The following is a 25782-nucleotide window of genomic DNA, read 5'->3' on the forward strand; positions in this document are numbered from 1 at the left end:
AAAATTATACTGCAAAGCAAGAACAACAATTATAAGTCATGTAGGAACGATTTTTCTTTCAATGGTAGAATGTACCAGAACTACTTTCTTTCTACTAGAAAAAGTAGTTTGCATCAAACTGCTCAGAGCAAGATCTTTGGATTATCTTGAGTAACCACGTCACGATTTCTTGGGTTTTTTTAATGAGCAGCAAAGTGTGCCAGAGTACCATCTAGTTCAGTTATATTGGAGATTCGTCAGACATCTCTACGGCTGATATCCAAAACTCAGCACTACAGGCCAGAGGAAAAATATATATTTTTGATTTTTGGGTACCTTTAAACAATCTTGTGTCTGGTTCATGGATCCTGCAGGATCAGAAGTGCAGCACTGAAAGCTGAACAAACACTTGTAACCTACGGAACGAGCGAGACTATTTCCATCGCCCTTTGTTTTAGTCCATTCAATTGAGTTCCATCTCCGCTCTGGTAGGACTAATCCTCAGTCAGCTTTACTATAAATCAGCAGCAGATAGGCCGTATTGGTGCTAATCTGGGTAGTGAAGCCACCGGTTAGCGTTCTTCGCAGTGCGTTCGTTCAGCGCAGTTGGTATAAATTGGATAACACCGTCAGGGTCAGTGGAAAGGAGCAGTGGGACTTAACACGGGTTAGTTTCTGATGACACTGATAATATGTGTCGAAAGCATGCTCACTTCATTATTTTGGAGCTCAGAGCACGACCACCATATGTGAATACACTTAACATGTTGAAGATAGTTCTTAGTTGTTGTGGAGACCTGGCAGAGTGACACGTCAACACTCGTGAAATGCTTTTGCAGACAAATTTCTCGATATTTAAATTCCTGACCTTTAATATCATGTCTGCCATTTCAGCATTACAATTTGCAAGGACCTCTGACGCACAAACAAACAAATGAAACACAATATGGTAAATACGTGTCACAGTATTCATGGCGCCCAGCATGACAATCCAAAAATACACCTGTGTTTTACCGTGAAACGACGATCAAAGGGAAGAGAAACCCTCGGAATAGATCGGGTCGAGGCAGACTTTAAATCATTTAAAGAAGCCAAATGTCAGCGAAGCCTGTGTGGCTTTAAAAATGTGACCTTTGAAAAAATCTAAGAATCAGTTTCTGCTTGTTATTTGATGGTCATGTTGAACTTGACATTATAAGTCAGAGCCCTTTAAAGAAATGAGGAAATGGGTGAAAGAGACGAGGGGGGGGGGTTACATAGGAACCCCAGCAATGCTGTCAAAATCCTCAGAGGTTAGCAGCTGTTTCTGTTCATAAATCTCTGTGGGTGCACACGAGTGCAACCCTCTTCAAGTCGGTTCTTATATTTGGAACGAGGTAACTCAAGCCCAGCGGACTAGGTTATGTTTCCCATCAGGGTTTTGGGGAGTTAAAAATAGCTCAGGTGCTTGAGGGAAGTCAGAGGATCAAGACAGACTTTAAGGGATTAAGTGCTGTGTTTCTTTACATGAAGGAATCCTCCTTAAATGCTACGCTACATGTGTCAATCTTGGGGGTTCTCCTTGAAAATACATTAAACAAACCTGCGTTTACATTTTTCCAGCCAAAAGTTACAACGAAATGTATGTTAGCCAGTTAAAGAGAAGCAGGAGGATATTTTTATTCACATACATTTATTTTTGACATTATATTTTGCAGTTGTAATGTTGGAAAAAAAATCCCGCTTTTGTCCATAGGGGCCCCCAAAATCAACAAAACTGAAAAGTTCCTTGTAGTACCTTTAACGTTCACCACATACCAGGTAGATTCATGTTCTGCTTTTGTAAATGCCAAGTCTTGCAAAGTTAAACAATTTTCTGCAGAAATGCTGTCATCAGAACATCTAATAGAAGTCCAAACTATTAATGAGTTTTGAGTCTCTTTTTAAGAAAGAAAAGGCCTAATTCTCTGAGGTAAATATTTGCTGTTTTTTTAGTCCTCTATGACCATAAACTGAATAAAACAAGACACTGAAGGACGTCACGTGGGGCTTTGGGAACAGTGATCAACATTTTCTGACATTTAATGGACCAAACAACAAATCAATTAATCAAGAAAGCTTCTGCAAAACTATTTTTGTCCAGTTTCAGCTGTTGATACTTAAATGCATGCATGCATGTCCTGCTGTAGTGCATTTACACTGATATTTGTTGAGAATAATATCCATATATCCAATATAAAATAATCCAGATAAGGTGTAGAAGCAATAAAATTAAACTTACCAAACATTTACAAAAAAAATACTTGAATATATATTTTTATTTAAAGTATTTACAGTTTGTTTTCTTCCCACAGATAGCACCACATTGTAAATGTTTTTCATGAATGAAAAGAGTTAACCTTTTGTTTGGGATGATGTTGGCGATGCACAATCTAAAAAGCACAAAAAAAAAAGACACTTCACATTTTGCTTGTGACCTATACATGCCTTTATGATGAATTCAGCAGTCTACAAAAAGCTGGCTGCGGGAAATGAAATGAAATGACTGGACATGGATGTTAGGTGGTTGGCACCATGCACAGTGACCCCGCTTAGTTTGGGATGATTCAGCTCTGGCGCGTCACGTTGACAAAGCTGGCACGAGGCTGTTGGAGGCAGTCTGTTTGCAGGCTCCGAGGGGCTGAAGTGGTTCTTCTTCTTCTGTTTACTCCTGGTTGCTTTCATCTTAATCTCTGCTGGCGAACTGCAGAAAGAAGAAAGATGAGATTAGAAAAAATATGACATGAAATAGCAGTAATTAGTTAAAAAAGATGGTGGCTCAGCATAAGGCAGCAGCAAAACACATTTTAACTAAGTAAAAGAATCAACATCAGTCTTAAGTGTATGCTATATTTAAAATATTTTCACCACTTTACCTTTTTTGACATCTCTTTTTGACAGGAAACCACCGTTATATGAGCCAAATAAAAGTTTCACTTATTAATATTAACAGTTATTTTAGCTTGCAGAGCAGAGGAGCTGCTGGTCTTCTGCTGCCTCGATATGTTAGTTGGTTTGTGTTGTTGTGTGACTTCAGTGAATCTTCCCCACATGCATCCCAGTGCATCTTTAATATTTACTCCAATCTTTCCATAATTTTGTGTGCATGCAGTGTTTCTTACTCATGTCGTTATTTCGCGTGATGGCCATGGCGGCTCTGGCGCGGGGACCCTGCTGGGTGAAGTGATATCCGAATTTGAGGATGCTGGAGTTGTTCTCCAACATGGAGGCGATCTCCATCTCAACAGAGTCTCCCAACTTCTGCCTCTGTACCGGACAGAAGAGAAGAAGCGACTCATTAGATCTCAGGAAAGGGACACTGACTCGGAGGAAACGAGCCAGTGCCTCACTAACACAGGGTAAAAGGTTACAACTCAAAATTATTTCTGACTTATGTGTTGGCCATCAGTCACTACAGTCACATGTGCAGTACATTCATAGTCTCAGTTATGTGTTTCAGACCTGGTTGTCAATCTTGAGCTCCACCAGTGTGGCGTTGTTGGCCATAGCTTTGATAATCGCCATCATGCCGTCTGCAGTGATGAAGTTTGACTCGATATTAAGACTCTGCAAGCTGGTGTTCTCCTGCAGCATCTCAGCACATGCCTGGAACACACACACACACACACACACACACACACACACACACACACACAGACACACACACAGAAATCGAGATTGGTGTATAACTGCATTCATGCTTGAAAGTTTCATTCCATAAAGATCAGTTTTTAGCCTGTGATTTTAACTTTTATGCCTTTATTTGACAACTATTTTATTGTAGGATATGTAGATTATGGTTTTAATACCTAATAAATACTAAATAAGAATTCAAATCCTTACTCAATGTCAATGTTGAGCTTAAGGATACTGACATTTGCAGTTTTAAATGGCAAAGATGCTGAAAAGTATTTGAAAATATCATCTGTATGTCTGACATCAGTGGCTCAAAGAATACGTATTATGTTTCCATACCAAAGTAATTAAACCTATCGTGGCGTCTCCAGACTAATTCACAAATGTGAATTATATAATACGTAATAATATCTGCCATAGCAAATGAAAACATGAGCTTGGTAGATGTGTCTGGTTTCCAGGCTAAATTAAACCAGAACAATAGAAAATATGTTTGTAATCAGTCCTGTTGGAATGAAAAACCGTCATCGTGTTGTACTCACGTAGGCCACAGGGTCGTTGCTACGGGTCGCAGCGATGCTCAGAAACTCCACGTGAGAGTTTCCCTTCATCGCCTCGAAGATCTCTTTCAGTGTTGGGATGGGAATGTCCTGCAGCACAGACAGAAGGACGGACATCACGTCTGCTGAGGATTTACACTCCAACTGATCAGTACACCAATATACAACGATAAAGCTGGTACAGTGTTGTCACTGCATGTGGTCGAGAATCACCTTCAGAGAGATGGTGAACGGCAAAAAGTAAAACTATTTAGATTCAGAGAGAGATCTGGTAAATCAGTTTAGCTACATGTTGGGTTTGATGCACAGGTTGATATTTATATTTCTTCTACTACTAATCAAAGTTACCCTCACTGGTTTTTCTGATCCACTGACCTTGATGTTGTTGAGGTTGACTTCAGTCAGGCTGCTGTCGTTGTTGTGGACTCTCTCCAGGGTTTCCTCCACGTTGGTGGGGTTGGGCGGCTCGTCGGGGAAGATCTTAAACGGATCTGGCTTCACTACACCTGCAAGAGGCACAGCGTCACATCTTAGGCTGCAGAGTGTCGTATTTACATACACTATGTTATGTTCACTGTATAGTCTATCTAATAAGTCATCATCATCATTTCTTTTTTAAAATCCTCAGAAAACACATTTATATTTACATACGATACCTTAGTTGAGTAATAAAAAGTTAAGATACTTTCAACTTGCATCAGTATTTGTGTAAGAACATTGCTTAAATTAAATACAGTCTAAAATATTATGAATACAGTACTAAAATCGGATCTCATCAAAAGATGTAAACCAGATTAAGAGTAAGGGGTTTACCTTTCAATCTGACTTTTTACAACTTTCAATGTTGGTTTCTAAAACATTTTTACTAACACAAAAAAGATACAACTGTTTATGAAATGATGTCATACGTACTGTTGATGCCCTCTGTGTTGGCGATGGTGCCTGTCGTGCCCAGAGCATCGTAGTACTGCTTGTTGCTCATCAGTGTGTACATTCCAAGGATAGCTGCAAGTACAGAAAAACAACCACCGTGAACAGAAGTTAAAAATATCTGTGATATTTGAATATGATCATGTTATATGTCCTGGATTGTGCTTAAAGCCTGTGTTGTGTCCCTGTGTGCTGAAATCCCTGAGTCAAATTCATGGGCACTGCTGCTTTTGCAAATAAAATATTCCTGATTTGTTCTGGGTCCAAAACAAGAAGAGGCCCAGTTAGGTGTTCCCTCGTCTCTTGTGTGGCTCTACTCTGTGTGTCTGTTTCAAAAGATAAAGATACTGTTGTCTGTGTTCAGCAGGAAACTTTGTCACTGGTTGTAATCTCACAGTTTCCAGAGGCCCAGAGGAAGGAACGATACTACACATTTATACAGGGGCTTAGCTTTCTCTGTGTTATTCTACTAGTCGGTATTAAAACACCAACCACAATTTTGGAAAGGAGAATACTGCTGAGTGTTGGACACAATATATTTTAAAAAATCTGAAAGTCTAATATTCACTTTCTCTTGCGCTGTATTTTTGGTTTCCACCAACTCCTGAGAGAAATATCTGCCTCTTTAGCTGCTAAATGCTCTACTGTGTTCACCAGCTAGTCGCTAACTTTGTCCTTCTGCTGTTTGGTGCTGAGCAGGCAGTGCACGGTGGGTTTATCATGGCTTGTTTTAATCTTTTGAACAGCTGCCTGTGTCTGGAAAAGACGCTGATGAGAGCAGTGAGAGTGAAAAGAAAACAGTGAAGTCGCCAGCAGTAAAACCAAACCAATGAACTGAAAGATACTAAAATCCTTTGTAGAGCTGCAGGGAACTGCAGAGCCGGATGATGTTTCTCTGTGGGTTCATTACTACAAGTAACCCCATTGGCATTATACTTAGAAATGTTGTATATAGTTAATATTTAAAACTGAAGCTGCTTCATGTGTTAAAATTAAAAGAATACCTCCTTTCAGAGTGCTAAATTATTTAATCTAATTGATGATGCATTTTGATGATAAAAATAGGCTGCAAATGAGCTTATTTTCACTATTTTATAAACTGCTTGGAAGTTGAATCTACAGCACTGCGTCATATTTTGCAGCAGGTCATGTTTTGTATGTAAAATTTGAATTTGTAATGTTTAGCTCTGGACTAATCAGAGTCACAGGACAATATATGAGCTATGCTAAACATTATATGTTGACTGACTTGTCTTATTCATTCTCTAATTTAACAAACTGTAGTCAAAATCAGCAGTGTTTCACTTGATGTTGCATAAGAATTCAAAGACACGAGTACAACTGTATTAACAGCAAAGAGGCACAGGCGAAAACAGTGAAATCAGCTGGGGCAGTGGGCGCAGGGCATCAGGGACACTGCAGCCTCAGGGCAGATAATATTTTAAAGGGGCATAAGGCCAAACTGGGGGGGCATGGTGGCCATGGCCTTCATGAAATTCCTGCCCTGGTTACAAGTAACTGTAGCTGCCAGATGACTGTAGTAATGCGAAGTAAAAAGTGCAATATTTCCTTCTGAAATGTAGTGAAGAAAAGAGCATTCATTTAAAAAAATCAAATAAAGTACAAGCACATCAAAACTGTACAAAAGCCAGTTTCAAGTTGTATCAAGTGACAATGTACTGAAAGAAAACAGAATAGATTCTTCAGAACATCTTGTTCTTCAAAGCAAGGCTATATTACACATAAAACATCCAGAATCTTTAGAATCTCATGTACAGGGATTATCCTCTACACCACCTTCACTGAACAGATGATACTGACAGTGTTCTCCTGTTGTTACTGTTAATGACCAGGAGGAGGCAGACCTGCTGGTGCTTTTCTTGCTCTTGTTGTAACCTGACAAACTGTGTCGCATGCCAACTGCTGTGACAGCAACCCCCCTTTCCCCTCCCCTCCACCCTCAATCCACCTTCCCACCCACCAGCCTCCTGACCCGGTGTGGGGAACCATGGGAAGGGCCTTGTGAGGAGAGGGAGGCCGGGGAGACAGCTGCCTGCTCAGGGGGGGCGTCACCGACCATAAACACCCCCTCATCATCCGGTTTGGCCCTGAGAATAACCCACAGTAGCTTTGCAGCACTAACTAGACTGCAGATAACCAAAAAGCTCAATATAGTAACTTGTTAATATAAATAAAAGGTGAAAATGAAGTCACTAGGGTGACTTGTTGGAGCATTCTCCCTCTGAGCTCATGAAGCGGCTCGGCCAAGCTATTCATCCCCTTTTAGTGGGTTTGCCAAAAAGCCCACACAAAAGACTGACAGAGGCTAACTGAGGTTTAATCCTCATCTGGACTCCATCCAGGGTTAAAACGGCGGCCTCCCTGACAGGCTGATTGAGCCGGACAAACAGGCTCCCCTGCTCTGCCTTTCCGGATGCCTGCCTGCCTGTTTGGCCTGTCAGAGAAGTGTGGCCGGGCTTTCATGGTGTTCAACGCATCACACTCAACAATGCAAAGATGTTTTATGATTCAATTTAACCTCGTTTCTAAAGTCACCTAACATTTATTCAGCATATTAAGCTTGCACAGACTTTTATGAAAATGTGGGGTTACAGGTGAACAATGTCTAAAACAGCTATTGTGTCTTATGGCGTTGAGCGTTTTTACATACGCACTGATACAGCTCTTTTCTGTTGTACCTGAGCCAGGTCCAAAAATACTGTCCTACTTCTCTATTAAATTATTTAACAGGGACAATGCACAAGGCGAGGCAGGCCTGTCAAGCTTTGGATTTCTCCACATGCCAAACTGCATGGGTCTGTAGTAAGAGCTACTTTCAGCAATTAAAGTTTGGAGGGCGGCGTCTTATTTATCATTCCATCACCAGAAACACAAAAACGAAGTGCAAAAAACGGACAAAACAATGCATTTGTCTGCTCTAATGTAAGTTTCAGTTGTTAGCATGTCTAAATTAGCACCTATAGTAGTAAATGAGCGTTACTTCCAAGAACCAGGAACTAGATTACATTAGTTTGTGGAGCAAAGCTCAGTTTACGACTAGCACATCCACTGTGAAGTATCTCCTCAGTGCATGAAAGCTGGTCTTTGATGCTATCAGTTAGGCTAATGTTAGCAGCTCTGCCATGCTCTTCTTTGGATTCTGGGGAGTTTACACTCGAGCAACCCAGACGAATGTCACCTGAGTTAGTGTTACATTTGGCGAACGCATGCTCATTCAAACTGGAAACACACTATACAATAAAATACAGAGCAGTAGCTTAGGCCTAAATCTTTTAACCTGTGGTGGCCATCAACCAAGTCTACAACTCAGAATTAAATTTGCCAGCAACAGTCGACATTTCAGACAGCAAAATCTTTTATCTACCCTTGTCTGAAGTTAAGGATCCATTGTTTTAAAATTTAATAAAGCCGAGGCTCCCCTGTAGCTCGGTTGGTAGAGCATACAGTCCATGCACTGTCACTGGCTATCAGTGCTTTGTAGCTGCTGCTGGTTTGATTCCAGCCTGCGGTGCTCTGCTGCATGTCCTCTCGTGTCTGCTCTTCAGCTGTCCCTATCAAATCAAGGCAAAAAGGCCCAAAAGAACCTGTCAACAACTAAATATCATGCTGAAAAGAATGTTGGTCTTCTCTAAAGAGCTCCAGGAGGCTTAAAGCACCTGGCAATTAAAATGCTCGTTCGTGGCATCCATGGTGTTGAAAGGTGCGCTCGACAGGTATGCTAAGTGCTGAAATAACTGTTCCCCATCCTATGGTGTGTGCACAAGTACATTCAGTACGTGTGTGTGTGTGCATGAACGTACTGTAAGGATCCCGGTTTGGGAGTCTGAAAATATGGTCACCTTAAGTAAGCCTATCTCATAATTGTAAGTGTACTGCTTGCAACAGTACATACTATGTATGGGCAGCAGATATATACACTAAAAATTTGAAGAAAAAGTATCTGGGATCTGAAATGTTGCTTAAGAATTTCGAGTGGTAAATACCGATATTTAGGCATGGCAACAGCAACTAATGTGGAGACAGGGCTTAGTGAACACATTATGATGTAATTGTGTCAGATACTTCAGGATGGTTATCTATTTTAGCGTCCGATACACACATCTTAAATTAGGTCATATTAAATAAAGAACCATTTCCAAGAGACCACCCTCCACAATAATAGCCAATATTAATTCAGCTTCAATAAAATGATTTTGACCCTCAGGAAACATGACAAACTGTGGTTTTCTATCTGTGAACGCAGAAGCTTCCCACTGGTCTGTTTTACACAGATACAGTATCTTCGCCCCCACCATCCACGTCTACTCCACCCTTCCCTTGGTGGCCTGAAGCCAGGCTTATTTATTTCTGTGTTGCTGAGCATGGGGAATTGGACCCCATCGCATGTCTGGCCATGTCTGTTAGTTTGGGAGTACCGAGCTGTCTCAGTAGTCGAGGGAAACAATATGAAGCGAACAGCACAGAGATAACTGGGTCTGTATAATAGAACTACTGTATGTGGGTCAGAGCCACTGTGATGAAAACACTGAGGTCACATGGTGTTGTGTGTGTGTTAATAAGAGAACCTGCTGCTGGGAACCAGAATTAGGATAAACAGATGTCATCATAGGTAGTTTTTTTTTTATAGCAGATGCTTTCGCATATCATAGCAGGAAACACAAAAGTGTAACTGATAACATTAAGACCGGCAGAATTCCATTTAGATGAACTATAGTTTCAGTGTTCTGACACGCCTGCTCACTGGCATGGGGCTTACTGGGACTTTTGATGAAACTGAGCCATTGTTAAGTTTGTTTGAAAGTTTGTTTCACTCATGGTTTTCCCACGCCGCTAGGTGTTTGCCATCAAAGTGTCAAAATGAAACTGGACATTGCTGTTCCACCACTGATGGTATTCAGATACTGGTTTATTGCTACAGGCAACAACCAGAGACATGAGGTTAACCCAGGCATTTTTTCCCCAGACTGTCAGATTATCTAGATCAGTGATTCAAAAACCTGTTCTATGACAGGTTCTCCTTCACAAGCTAAAAATAATTACACATTGGACACATTTCATTTTTATCACCCTGTCATAATTTTGGAAAACTACTAACAAAATCAGTACGTTTATTTTCAGTTTTCTGATGTGCAAATGAAAAATGCAGTCAAACTTTGCCCAGACTGCAAACATGTTACATGAAAGACACAATGCTCTCCTGCTGTATTGACACTAAATTCTTAACTAATCACAATTCTCAAAATCTGTGATGCAATTTGACTTTTGATTTCAATTTTCATGTTGAACGGCTATGCCATATCGAGTCTTGATTTGTAAAAAAAAAAAAAAAAAAAATCAACAGTTTATTGGTTTTGTACCCTGAAAAATGTAAACTTTTTTGCTGTGTTACCACGCCATTGAGTAATGCAAAATTCTGAGCTTGCTGATAGATAACTGTCGTAACGCTGGACAGAAAGGGTCAATAAAAGAATTGTATACATCTCTAACTCCATGAGTGAAAAGTGCAGCTCCAGGCTACTGGTAGGCCATGCTGTATCATCTTTGAAGTTGTTGTTTTTTTCTTCAGACACACGTCAGACATGTGCAAGAAGGTGGGGGTAGACAGAAAAAAATCATACCAGGAGAAACTCAGATACTGCTTTTGATTTCAATCCATTTTCAGTTTAGCTCAGTTCAATTGATTTCTTAAGTTAGAATGAACTCTGACTTCTTTGCACTGTTAATGTTTTAAAATGAATCAGACCCCATGAGGTTCTGACTTGTCATAGCAGAAAAAGCACAGGTGGAACTAATGACATTAATGATTGCTCCAGTCCTGCAATTAATGCGACGCAATGCAGCAATTTATTACGTTAATACTTACACCTGTGTTGTCTGCTATCAAAAAGGCCTATTTTCCCCCCGATCATATGCAGCCATCATTTTAAGAACCACTGATCAATAAAAGATTAACAGAGCTGAGAGGGAACAGTCTGACTCAGTCCAGCTCTCATGACCCGAACAGGATAATCCATTAGAGCGGTTGCTGGTACGATTAACTGATGTAACAGTGTTTGTCTCACCTGCAATATCACACATCTCTGCATCTGTGGCATTTTTCAGAGCCTCCTCCAGCTCTGGCTCCAGGATCACCTGCTCATGCTCAGGGATCTCTGCTGCCTTCTTGGCCACGAAGGCCTTTCCTGGAGATAGGAAGAAAGAATAGATGAGTAAGGAGATCGAACCAGTGAAAAGAGAAAGAGTGACAATAGAAATGAGAATGGAGTCAAGTAGGAGAAGACGGAAAAAGAGATGGAGAGAAATGAGTTTGAGAATCAGACTGTCTGTTAGAGAGATCTGATGTTTGTGTGTATTTATGCATCAGTCTGCAAAATAAATTACCCAAAGTTTTTTTTCTCTTTTTGAAATTTTAATGGGGTTTCTTCAGTCTGAATGCTTTAAACTGTAAATTTGTCTCTGTTTTGATGAAAGCTCTGTTCAGATCATGTTTCCTGAAAACACGAATAAGCCACGGCTTATCACGGATTTGTGGACCAGCTCTAATAAACTCAGTTTTCCACTCAAGCCCAGATTGTGCTTTCTTATCTTTTTCTTTGAGCTTTTCGCATTGATCTTCAGTTGTGAGTCGCACAAAAAACTAATTTTAGTCAAGACATAGATATGCCTGTTGCATTAATGGTTTCCTAGAAGAGATGTTTAGGAACTACAGTACAAATATTCTCAGCCAGATGATTTCCTGGTATAGGTCTGGACATGTCAGCCTGTGGGACTATGATGGAAATGGCCCCAAAACTCAGTGATCTGCAAAAACCCTACACAGACCTGAAACTAAGAGCCTGAGCTGCTGTGCAGTGGTGCATCACAGAGTACAACACTGTACAGCTGTCTGAGAGAGAAGGAAAAAGTCTATGGAGATTTAAGTATTTGCATGAACTGTGTGTAAAGATGTTAAGAGCTGCTGTAACCATGTATATGTGGTAATTTATGTAACCACCGCTGATGTTTTACAAAGCAGAGCGTCTAAGCAAAAAAAAAAAAACAGAGAGGAACATGTCCTCTTCCGAAGACAGGATCATGTGATGGAGACACAAGCAGCACATGACAGAAGAATGAAAACAGTCAGTCATTGTCTGACTGTGTGCAATTAAAAACTTAATATTTTCTGGAATTAATGTCCTACATTCTGCATCAATGCATACACATTTATAGTAAAAGAATTACACTAAAAGTCACCAAAAATCCATCTTTAATTTCTAGCTAAAGCCTGAATTTGTAGTTCCTGTCTTGATGACATGAAAATTTGATTACATAAACTGAATATATTTTTTTTATGGGAAGTGTGTCTAGCAGAGATCCTCACACCGACCTTTCTTCTCCCCAGTGAAGGGCACCAGGTCCTCCCTGTCCTGGTGCTCAAGGGCCACCTTCTCCAAGTGCTGCTGCAGGGCCTCACGGTCAAATGGACCCGTTGGGCTCTTCTTCGTCTGGTCACGCTGCCGGAAGCCAGCAGGCAGCATGGCATTCTGGGAGAGCAAGAGGTCAAATGTTATGTTGATGTGACATTAAGACTAGAGAACATGAGAGAATGGACTCACTGTTGCTTCTGTGCCTGCATGGACTGAGTGAGTGGAAACTTTAATCAAACATATTAAATGATCTCTTAATAAAGGTCAGAATGTTTGTATAATATTTTCATCCTTTAATTACCGACTGTAACTTTAATTCCCTAATGTACCAATCGCTGATTCTTCACTGATTTTCCCTCCTTACAGCATAAATGTAAATAAATATGCAAAATTTATCATGAAAACTGAGAAGGGACCAGGAAAACAACCACACCTGTTGCTAAGACTTGATGTGTGCAAGAACAAATCTAAAATATAATGATCTACCACTTTAAAGGGAAAATTCACTGCTTTTTCTGTGGTTGTCCAATCAATAATGATGTTGAATGCAAACATCTGAAGCAATAAGTTCCTCAGCGCCCGCTATGTCAATGGAGAAAACTAAGTTGTCCTGCTCACGGAGCTGTGCCAGTGGTGCCTACATGCACAAAGATGAATTACGCACAAGTTTCTGATATCCATACCAGTGCTGCCATGTATCACTACACTAACATAGCGTTAGGTAACAAAAATACTCATCCAAGCATGTCTCTGCTACCCAGAGGTGGAGACTATAAATCCAAGCCAAAATAGCCTGTACTTCTTCCTTAACACCAATGATATCACTGTGACATCACTATACACTGGACGAATGGCAGATTTTGCAGCATAGAACTCGGTCAATACATCACACACAGAGGAATTTATTGCTGCAACCGACTAAATTTATCATCATCACTGATTGGACATCCATATAAAACAGGGGTGAATTTTCCCCTCAAGTGTCTTTTCGTTTAATTGGTTCACTCTAGACAGGTTGCTTTAAAAACAGCCTGACGCATTTTCTTTTATTGTTTTAAATAAGGTAAGTCTGAAATGGCAACACGTGCTTTGACTGGTTGAGAGGGCCACTTGATTTCATACTTCAGTTGATTTTTTTGTCCTTGTTCTCTTGCTGCTCATGTCATGTGTGCAACAAATCTAATCACTGGTGGGCTCACTGCTCACACTGCAATAAAGTGGACCTGATTGCACCTCTCATCTTGATGGCACGGCCACACGTGCAGATTAATGGGAGTGACCACCACCTGCTGAGGCAGATGCCACACACACGTCTTCGCTATTGACTGAGGCTGCTGGTGAAGCTTCATCCAAGTTAAACTCCATACGAAGCGAAGATTAAAATTTGCACGTGTGACACTGCCCCTAATGTCCTGTCCTGTACAAAAACCTGCAGCACTTGTGAACCTCAGGCACCACAACTGACCACCGAAGCCCTGTGACGTTGGACAAAGTGATCGGAAGCTGACCCCCTGCCAGGTTAAGACATCAGGTGTTTCACTGTACCTCGGGGTCCATCTCCTGCAGCTCATACTCCAGCTGATCCAGCTCCTCGGCACTAAGGCCCCTGAGGATGGCATCCTCGTCGATGTCCCTGGGGTCTGACATGGCTCCTGAGGCTCCGGCTCACACACACACACACTCACTCATACACACCGCTGCACACCCCTGGGCAAGAGGGCACTGTGAGAGAAGAGGGAAAGAAGGGAGACAGATGAGGAGGGAATCCATGGTGTGCAAAATATCTGTGCTCATTATGACCTGTAGGACTTAACAAAATATTAGAGTACTAAAAGTATTTCATTTGTGTTGTATTTATTGTAGAGCAGCCATTTTGACATGAATCAGCAGGGTAAAGACAAGTGTTACCAATGATAATAATTAAGGTTCTGTTCCATTTAGGGCAAACAGAGTCGGGGTGCAGCTATTGTGAATGCTGGTCACTGGAAAGGCTCTGCTACACTAAATGGAACACGACCTAACTATAATCACTGGTAACCTAATTCATATCAATATAGCTGCTGTGCAATACACTGTGTGGTATTATAACATATTGTACTTTGTTATGTAGTATTGTGTCATAGCTTATCCTGTCCATATAATTTTTCATTGTACAGTATTGTGCAGTATCATCACACGGTTTAGTTTTACACTTTTTTACATCATATTGCAGTATCCAATTTAGTGTACAGCATGATATCATATTTTATCATACACACACACACACACACACATACACATATGTATGTATAGTGTGAATATCATATTTGTAATTCATCGTATTGTACCCTACACTATTTTGCTGTTTGATCTTGTATCTTATCCTATCATATGGTATATATATTATATTGCAGCACATTGCATCATACACTTAATGTAAAGTATCATGTTGCACAGTATTGTACAGTATTGCATAGCATCGCACAGTACTGCGTTCATGTCACTGCATCGAATTTTATCATATCTGTATCACAAAAGGACAAAGGCTGAGCTATAGCCTACTTTTTGGTAGTGCGGCTGCTTTGGGGAGAGTTATATTTGATTTATATGACAACCATTTCCTGTTGGAATAGGCTGTCTGATGGCAAAGTACAGCAGAAAAAAATAAAATAAAATCTTACTATACTTAAACTGATATTTGTTTTAGGTGGGCATTTTTGGGTGGCTAAAATAAGTTTTGCTGCAGAGCCTGGTCACTGCAGTACATTGCTTAACTTCCTACACCAGTGCTCCTGCTGCCAAAATGATCAGCCTGCACAGAATATTTTATGGAATATCAGGCTTCTTTTTGTGAATTATGCCAATCCAAGTTTTCTGTTTTCTTGGATTATGACAACACAATCGTGTTAATGATAAAGATAAACAACTGAAGTGATGAACTTCAGTGTGAACTATAGCCCTGTTATTCATGCTGACAAATCTACACAGAGTTTGGGTTCAGGAATGACAAGGACTATGGATAAGTACCCCATACAACCCCACAAAAAAAATTAACTATCCCTTTAATCCCAGGCTGCCCCAAGGTGTTCAAACTATTAAACAAAATTTTAAATCACTGTGTCCTTATTTTGCCTGGGGACCCCCTGGAGCCCTGTCAAGGACCATAGGGGGTCCCCTGCTCTGCATTTTGGGAACCGCTGTCCTTGCCAAACAAGATCTTCATTGAGCTTAACGGCCGCTCAGTCCAGAGCGCTTCAATAATGTGATGATGATAATAATAGATGCATTTCCAATAATAAGTCTGCAATACTCAGGAGGGCAGCGTCAGTATAAATATGCTGCAGCAGCCTCCAGGTCACATGCTTACATAAGCTTCATTTTCACCTTAAAACACACAAGAGGTGAAAGCCCACCCACTGGTGCCCTGGAGTTTGAAAGGCGAAGCAGTAGAGCGAGGCAGGGAAGTGAAGAAAGAGAAGGAGAGAGAGCAAAGTCTCTGTAACTCAAAACCCTTAGCTCACCACACAGTGACTAAGAATAGCAGAACGCAGAGAGGGGAGAGTGGAAAGTGCAATCCCTTATTTATCATTGACGGACACTCGTTCATACAGTGGTGGACACACCCGACACATATCTGCACCCAGTGATGAAAAGGCACAGACAACACAAACACACAACAACAAACATCTCTGATACAGTAAGTTCAAACTACACAGCAGAGCCCTCAAACAAGGAAATACCACAACGATAACTCTCTGGGTCAAAGTATGAGTAATGCAGATATCAGGTTTGTGAGCTCCAGTGTTTTCTTTTTCAGTCCAAATTTCATCCCAACTTGGCCAGAGAAGAAAACCCATCACAGCTGAGGTCACAGAATGTGGTTTTATTCAGCCAGCCTGCCTGTATAATGTCAGGAACCATTAACATCACATGATCTGTGATGGCAACAAGAGTATCTTACAGCAGGTATACAACAGGGATTAATTAAGGGGATGTTTAGTAACATAGACCCCAGCCATTATTAACTTGCAGCCTACTTTTGCAGTAGGAATTACGTCATACAGACTTCTCCAACCAAATCTGTTACACCCAACGGCAGACAAAAAGCCCCTTAAAATGTCTCATGATACTGTGCTGTCCTAACAACCTGTTCTCATCAACTTGTCAAATACAGACTTTTTGTCACCACCGCTCGGCATTGCTTACTGATGCACAAAACACCCTTTAGCAGCTGTATAACATCCTACCAGAGAGCCTTTTTGTGGTTAACAGTGTGAACAGTTTTGGTCAGTTTAGGCACAAAAAGTGCTTGGGTTGCTTTAGGATAACATCGCATTGCAAGTTCCAATAACTATGTTATGTTATGAATCTTACATGACATCAGATGCGACTCAGAAGACACCAGTCATGTGCCACACATAATGTTATGCACCTTTAAACTTTTAATAACATTTTGGTTTTCACATAAGACCCTGGTCTCCTCAGTGATAGTCTTGTGTTTGTTTGAGTCCAACATCCATCCACTGTACCTCCTCCAGACATGGACCTCCCTCCCTTTATACTAAATTGACAAAGGTACTTGGAGTAACATATATCAGAATTTCTCCTTTAGCCCTAAAGCCTCTGAGTGGGTAAGTCAGTCTGATTGACATGTTAGCTGGCGTAATGCAACCAAATGGCACCAGTAGCTGCAGCTTACAAGCAAAGGACAGACAACATTTTGTTAGCAATGATGTTAAAAGAAAAAGTAGAACCATATTTAGCATCTAAACTGAATCACACAGGGTACAGCTCTCTAGCTAACTAGTTTAGAAGCCTGCAAAATGATGGTAGCAGTGCACTTTTCCAGTGGATGCTGGTTTAGTAGCAGCAAGTGCAAAACTATGGGTCTTTGTGTGTTAGACTAAAATGAGATAATTTATTTGTCATTTTTAAAGAAGTTCTCAGTCTGCATAGACACACCAGCTCTCTGATGGTTAATGCAGAGACAGGGGTCAATGAAGGGGTCAAGGAATTTAAGGCTACCAGATGTTAATCAGGGCTACACCCCGTCTTTGTCCAACATGTATAATAGAGACAACTTACCTATGTTCTATTTCAGGGTGGGTTTTGAGTGAGCACTGCTTTATTGAGTTAACAGGCGTTTGTTTGTGTTACTTTGTATGGTGTGGCATCAATGGATCAAGTTCCTGTAACACAGTCAAGGACTTTAACAGTAGAGCATAAGGTCCTGACAAACCACAGTCAGACTATCAGGTTTCCTTGACAACAGCACAGACTCTTGGTTGTCATGGAAATTGATCTACACAGTTCTGTCCATATTTACTCCAGAGCTGTGTCTCAATTCAGGGGCCACATCCTTTAAAGGTCGCTGTCCTCTATGAAAGATGAATTGAGCGTTGTTAAATACCAACCTTGGAATTACTTAAATATATCTGTTCTGTTCTGTGCTGTGTACTCAGCATTACTTTGCTCCAGTGACACACAAACTATGTGACCATAACCTTGTTCTTCTCAAGGTAACGCCTGTTCGGCTGGAGTCGCTGATCAGATTACACTTTATTAGAGAGGACACACACACACACAAACTCAGAATACACACTTCTTGCAACTGTCTGTACCCACACTGATACACATCATATGACTGATGAAACAATACCTGCCAGTAATCAGAGAATGACAACTTGGTATGTAGTGTGTGTGTGTGTGTGTGTGTGTGTGTGTGTGTGTGCATGCAGGTGTTCATGTTTCAGTATTTTTCTCTGACCGTAAAATGTAAGAAACCATTATTGTGAATTTATATCCAAGAAAAACTTTCACGTCTCTCTGAGATAAAGTTTTCTCCTTGAAAGAGACCTTCTTTTCATTCTTTTGTAATATATATACATATCTAAAGCCCATTATTGGTATTTGGCTATATTAACCAATCATATTCAGCACAAATGTAGATAATGTAGCAATGTGGATTACAATATGAACAGAAAACACCAGGAAAATGTTGCACGTCTCAGCACATCTCTGATTAAATAACCAACTTACATAAACTATAAAAATGCAAAGCTTGTCATAGATATGACAAGAGCATGCAAACTCTGCAAAATCTGTTGTGGATAACTAAAGCAGCAGCTCCTCGTTGATGCCGTGTGGCTCTAATGCGTAAAGCCAGTGACACAAACAGCGGATCACGCAGCTGAGTGTCGAGGAAGATGGAGGAGATTTAAAGGATGACAGGAAGGAGGCTGCGGCTCAGCGGACCAGGTGGAGGATAAATCAACCTAGACTCTTTCTTTTTTTTTTCATCTGGGATAAAAGGTTTTACTACAGTTGCCTTTACCGCCTTCAAGCTAAAGCATAGCCTCTAAGTCTAAACAGTCAGATTTCTCAAGCCTTTTACAACCATCATCTGGCTTAAGGACAGTTTTTTTTTTAAATCACGCACAGGCCCCCAGGCTTTTGAACTCTCATACATCAGTTTGCTCCTATTGTACCAGGACTGATCCATACCGAACGTGCCACACTTCTGTACACACTTTTCACTTTCCTATTACTCATATACACCATTTTTGGTGAGTTTCCTGGCCACCATATGTTCTCCTATACGCTTGGGGAGGTGGAGACAAGCGGCATTCAGTTGGTTGCAATCTACAACCTCCTGCTAGATGCCACTAAATCCTTCTCACTGGTCCTTTAAAGTGCAAATACAGACTTCCAAATACCAGAGTTATGTATAATTTTGCAGATTCAAATCAAATCGATCCTGGCCTTTCATAAATTAGATGTCAACCAGTAATTGTCTTTTACTCCAAGTATGGAGGTGGTTGAAAAGAATCAGGAAAACCTGACGAGAGATTTTCTTTTCTTTGCATGTCTACAGTTATTGGACTGGTTATTATATTCTGCTTTGTGAGATATTTTGGCATTTAAATGATAAAAATGTGCAATTCTCAATATCAGCTAGACCATAAAGATTTCCCAACAGATCTGTAGTGTTTGGTTTCTACTGTATTTAATATGGAGAGCAGTCGTGACTTAAGAAGTGAATGCGACCCAGGGCTCCATCCAAACGAGGCTCATGTGATTTGCCTGCAGTCAAGCCTTTGAGCCTTGCTTATTGTTCAGCTAAATACATGGCTGTTTTCTGACACTTGAGCTAAGAGTGAGGGCTCAACATGCGTACCAGCAGCATGCCAATTAAAGAACATGTTACTCTTTCTATACAGTTTTAGAAAAAGACCATACTGACTTTGGTTTGGGAGTCTCCTCTTCCAGTATTGTGCAGACAAACCCAGATTAGATGAATTGGCTACGTTATGATGATGGGAATATTTGTTGGCAGCAGTAAAATTTGAAATAGTTAAGGTCAAAAAATGCATTGTATCATCCAGAGAACAGAAAATGACGCTCACAATGGTAAGCAGACAAACATCTAGGCCCCACATTGTGTTTTCATTTGTTTTGACATTTAATTTGGCACGTTCCACATGCCAGGAAGCCTCTGACCACACTGGAAACAGACGGACGGACGTTTGTGAATGTGCATCTGTCCCCAGCAGTCCCAGCAGGGTTTCTATATGGACCAAAACAAACTGGGAGTGGTGGCTGTCACCTGCTGCTGCCAGCTGGCTCTGGATGGTTCTTTTTCCAGTTTAACTCTCAACCATACCCTGCACCTGCAGTCTTTATGAGAGTCGTGACATGAGCTGAGCGTGGTTATAAAATTTATGTGTACATTTTAGTGGGGTTTGATTAATGACAGCCACTGTATATTATCATCTGAAAGTGTGCCAGGTCTGACACTCCCTCCTGTGTGACACACAATGTCAAAACCAGAAAAAGCTCATGGAGTCACATTTCTTCAGTTGTGACCTGGAACAAGTTGTACACATTCTGATCCAGATACATGTTGCCTATGTGTGAGTCTAATTAACAAGTCAGAGCAGAATTCTGCATCATTTTCACAACTGTACGTAAATAATTTTAGCATTTCCCTGAGTTAAATGGTGTGATTACAACTGTGTAGGACAACAAGGCACAGCTCGATTCATAGAAAACCTCAGGGATCATTCTATGACTGTGATCAAAACAAAGCTGGGCTAAACTAACACTGAACTGAATAACTTTTAATAACTGTTTTGTACAGAAATTAAGAAAATGTGAATATCTTTGATAAATGAATCAGCTGACAGACCTTTTTCATGGCAGCCATTTTCATATGACATAGTAAATACAGGTGTTACAAATGATACTAATTAAGGTCCTATTCCATTTAGCTGAATCTTTCCCATGAGCCAACATGCACAATAGTAGCACTTTGTCTCTATTTGACCTGAAAGGAGTGGAACCTTAATTAGTGGTATTGGTTACACCTGTGTTTACACTACTATCTGATCTAAAAATGTTTGCTGTGATAAAGGGCTATCCTATTAAATGTATAGGTAGGGCTGTGACTAATGATTAATAAATCATGTTTAGCATTTAGCAAATTGTCTGCCTATTTTGTTCATTGCTTTTTACTTATAAACATAGCGGAATAATAGATTCAAAAATAATCTTTCACTCATTCATTCATTCCACCAACTTGGAACTGGACTGAAAACTGAGATGAATATATCCAAGTGTACACCTTACAGGTGCTCTCACTTAGGACTAATTGAGGCTTTTCTACAGGTCACGCTTGATTGACATCTGTTAGTTTTGTTGCACTGGTATCAATGGTAACACGTGGTAATCCTACTATTTCATATCAATATGGCTGTAGTGAAAAAGGTCTATTACGCAAAAAAACTGAAAACATCTGTGCAGGTTAGGTTTGCGTGGCCTTTAAAGGATTTGATTTCCTGATGTAACAGTGTCCTGCAGCAAAGAGGTCAACAGATTAAAGGTCGTCTTTGTTCAGACTGCAGATTGAGATTTGTTTCTCAAATCAGATCTTAAGTTCATACTGTCTGCACTGTTATTTGCAAGTGAGCAGATCGGATTTGTGTGTCCGGATGTCATCAAACTGCATCTGCATAGGTAACAACGCTGGTGATATGACTTTCCAACGTGGGAAGATGAGAAATTGAGATCCGTTATTCTGCCCTCCTAATAACCACACTGTTAATTCATCAGGCAGAACTTCTCCATCACACCAGACAAACTCAGCAACGGAGAAGGCTTGTTCTCTGTGTCCTCACACTGCTCTCTAGTAGCAACACACATTCTGCTCAGCCGCTCTAATGCACTGCCAGTACTCTGAATTTGATGTCGTCGTCATGAGCAAGTGAAGCAAAAGACACTTGGAAATCTGATTTGAGCAGCCAGAGCAAGTGGACTGAGATGCATCTGTAGAAATCTAATAGGGATCACATTGCAAACCACCTCCAAATGTGGGTTTGATCTGATTTGCAAAAACTGCAAATCATGTGTTCTCCTCTGCTGTCTGCTAAAAAACAGGCAGCCTGAACAAGACTCTTTCATTGAACAAAACTGCCCATCTCTGAAACCGGCTCTGATGTTGTGGTTGTGATGTGGGTAATTAAAAAACACTACAGTTTGCTGTACTAAACATGGTGATTAACAACATTAGAAAAAAGAATTGCATTTCTAAAAACAGTGCAAGACTGAGCACATCCATTTTGTCAAAGGTGAACTGAACTCTAACCTGCCAGTCCACCGGAGCCAAGCAGCGATCAAACTGAAACAGGAAACGCATGCTTGAATCCGTCTGTCATGCAGGCATCTACAGAACCAAGTGGGAGGACAAGAGCATGGCAGAGAAATGTGCAAAGTTGGATGGTCACTGTACCTTAACTGTATAAAGTGGAAATGGGCTCCATCATCACAAATTACAGCTAACATGTCAGGAATCCCTTGCATCAATTTTTTTCTCCAACAGTCGATTATTTAGACCAGTGCTGTCCTATTATCTCCAACCATCTGTGAAATTTCCGCAAGCCTGCATGGGTATTTAGCTCACAGCAGTTAAAATATTCAGATATTTAATAGCCTGCACTTTAGCCTGATTCAGTAAATGTTTGTTGAAGAACACACTGGCTATAGCTTCTTGATTTTGTAGCAGAGACAGGTGGAAATCAGAGGAAAAAGGGCACTTATTTCAGAGGTACATGCAGTAAAACCATGATTCACTGCATGTGAGCTTGTACAATTTCTTATTGTCCTCATCCATTAAGGAGCTCCAGCATCTCCATGTCAAAAGTACTGCACTGGGACCAGCGGCAGTGAGGAGTTACTGTGTGTTTTATAAGTCAAAGACCATTACAAGGGTTTAGATTTCACAGTGACAAAGGTTATACACTCATAAATGCTCCAAAATGATTTACACTTTGCTTCTGTGCCAGGGCGTTTTTCTGGAGCAGAAAATAAACTTTGAAGTCATTGCTCTCAGTTTCACTGCTCTTGGATAGAGATCTATTTTTTGTGTGTCTGTAGCAGAAGTGGACAGGTTTTTCTTTTTTAAAATCGCCCGGCTGCAAGTTGCCGTTCTGCCACCGACAGCTCAGAAGATTTGTCACCATCCGCAGGTCGCCTTCTTCACGTCTTACCGCCCAAGTGTAACATTCCAAATCTGCCCTCAGCTTAATTTTAGCTTCACAAGTCAGCTACTTCCAGCCGTGTGAATGCTCCCCGGCTTGGGTTGCTCCTTGAGACAGTATCGCAGAACCATTTTGAAGCCCAGAGAACAACTTGACTGTACAGATTTTGCTCAAAAATTAAGGTTTAAATGTTTAAATTAATATATTTAATGAAATTTTGGAATTGCAGCAGAGCACTGTTGCGCATACTTGTAAAGACACAACAAGTGGGATTATTTGCAGTTGGTGTATGTCAAATAAATACATCTTGGTCACTGAAACAACGTTTTCACACTACAACTGAGCCGAAGCTGCAGTAAGGTCATTATCTACATAAAGAGCATTGCCCCCGCTCCATATGTCACCAATATAATGGCATCTGTCCTCATAAGACATTTCAATCCAGTGACAGATACACAAAAGTCAGACACTAACGGATCTAACTGGCAGCGATGTGCAGATGGAGGGCAAACTTAACTCTCCTTCCCGGTCTCCAAACTCTACAGCCCCCTGAGACAACATCTCCAAATCCCCTGTGACGAATTAACTGCACAACGATGGACAGCTATTGGACGGCTTAACCCCTCCACATACCACAATGATAGCTTCATTTGAGCGACAGTATTTCAGTTTTCAGCTGACCCTCTGCAGAAACCTCCCACCAAGTGACACAAGTTTAGAGTTTCAGCCTGAATACTCAGGTCAGCATAGAAATAAAGTAAAATCCAGTGGAGCATTAAGTCACGAAACTTCTGCACAGAAACATCAACAATTCACTCATGCCCCCCCCCCACCCCCCCCATTCATCCTGCAGCTTTTTCCCCATCCCAGATACAAATCCACAGTTGTACACATGAGGCTCTGGCTAGAGCAAGTGTAGCCCCCACAAACAGGCAACCCAGAGAGAAAGATTAAAGTGTGAACCACCCCAACATGCCGGCAGAATCCCCCCTAAAAACACACACAGAGCGACAGAGACAGGAGGCAGCCTCACACCTACCTTCACAGAAGCGCAATGCTGAAGCCCCTCGGCAAGGCAGAGCCTGCAGTTAGAAACCAGAGAAAGTTGTTTCTTTTTTTTCTTTCACCCCCTCCTCTCTCTCTCTCTCTCTCTCTCTCTCTCTGTGTGTCTCTCTCTCTCACTCATTTTACCCCCCCACCCCCACCCCCCGTGTGTCAGGCCTCAGGGCTGCTGTGCTGAGACAGGCATACTGACGGATGGCACTTTGAGAAGTCAGCATTTTATTATTTTGGCTGTGAGAGAGGCGGGGGTCACCGAGCCAGAGAAGTGGGACATGAACTCGTACGCTCATTACTCATTCAATTAAAACTGAGTGCAGTCTAACAGAAAGAGGAATGCTGACATCTAGTGGTTTGAGTTGAGTTGTACCTTGGAAACAGGAAGCTCCATTCTCAAACACTCTGCATATCAGTTGCTTTGTTTAAGAGAGTGTTTTTACCCCACTTATCTCATCCTGTGTTTTGTTTTATCCAGAGTAGCCTTGAATGACTATACATGTCTAAATATTTTTTGATGCTTTTGAAGATCGTGAGTTAATTATTGCGTTATCTCTAGACAATAGATGTAATGTCTCATGATAATGAGATAATTTATGAAAATTAAAACATCGTTTTCCTTTTGTTTATTACAACAAAATACACTTTGTTATGCAGAGATAAAGTAATTAACTTGAGATCTTGAGAGAAAAGCATTTAATTTAATTAAATATTTACATGTATGGCTGTTCTCAACTTGTATATCTATCTTTTTTTATCCTTCTTATACTGTGTTGTAAATTTCATGATTATTTGCTTTTAGGAGAAGCACTCTATAGTGCTTTTTATGCATGATTTGTGATGTTGAAACCAAGTTTAATCTTAGATAATTATTTTGCATTATTATAAAGACATATAAGGTTTAGGTTTTGTTTTCTTATATATGGCAAACAGAGCCCAGTCAACATAGGGTTTGCCCATATTTCTCCATTAATGAAAAAAACAACTGCTTGTTAATATCCAAGTAATTCAGAGTTAAAAATATTGAAACTGTATCATGATTTGATGTTTTTCTGTGTATAACAACTGACGATATCCTGTAGGCGTACCGCAGGCATAGCACGAATTTACAAGCTTCACTTAATCAAGCGACGTTTAATGTTACAGGAGTGGCTCAGCATCAATTAAGGTTAACTAAAAGAGAACCCCTGATTGGCGTAACTCTCGCGATATTTGTACCCATGTGCTGTTCCTTCAAGTGCACTTTGTATAAATTTAATGTGTCAACGCTGTGATTAATATCTGGGTAGTTTTAGGGACAGAGAAGATCTTAATTTGGTTTAAAATGGCTACTCTCGCGAGATATTTCGCGGGTCTGGGGTTCCCTTCTACACACGACCATCAATTAACTCAGTGAAAGCAACATTATGCAAATATTGGTATTTTTTGCAGTTTGGCGGCCCTACAGTTTCTTAATGCAGTTCGACAGCTGCACACAAGCATTTTTTATGATTACATTACTCTTAATTAAAACCTCGAGAGTCTACAACTTTGCTAACAGCCAGGCAAACAAGTGCAATATCGCAATACAACGTAGCTTAGCAAATATTACTTACTGGTCAGCAGCAGGAAGTCCAGCTCGGTGTCTGTCTTGCAACATTTTATTTCACAAAGCTCTCACCA

General features: G+C 40.7%; 1 protein-coding gene across 1 annotated transcript; it reads right to left on the bottom strand.

Moving 5' to 3' along the window:
* Positions 1–2258: 2258 nt before the first annotated feature.
* Positions 2259–24243, bottom strand: tmod4 (tropomodulin 4 (muscle)). Its single transcript, XM_084727570.1, has 10 exons — positions 24104–24243; positions 14096–14272; positions 12511–12667; positions 11207–11326; positions 5106–5198; positions 4569–4699; positions 4176–4283; positions 3460–3603; positions 3120–3264; positions 2259–2701 (listed from the first exon to the last, which is right to left on the bottom strand). Exons 2-10 carry the CDS (start codon positions 14195–14197, stop codon positions 2679–2681), a joined length of 1023 nt encoding a protein of 340 aa, XP_084583696.1. The 5' UTR covers positions 14198–14272; positions 24104–24243; the 3' UTR covers positions 2259–2678.
* Between the last annotated feature and the right edge of the window lie 1539 nt (positions 24244–25782).

The sequence above is a fragment of the Lutjanus erythropterus genome, chromosome 9, assembly GCF_056507025.1.
Source record: "Lutjanus erythropterus isolate fLutEry1 chromosome 9, fLutEry1.hap2, whole genome shotgun sequence".
NCBI lineage: Eukaryota > Metazoa > Chordata > Actinopteri > Lutjaniformes > Lutjanidae > Lutjanus > Lutjanus erythropterus.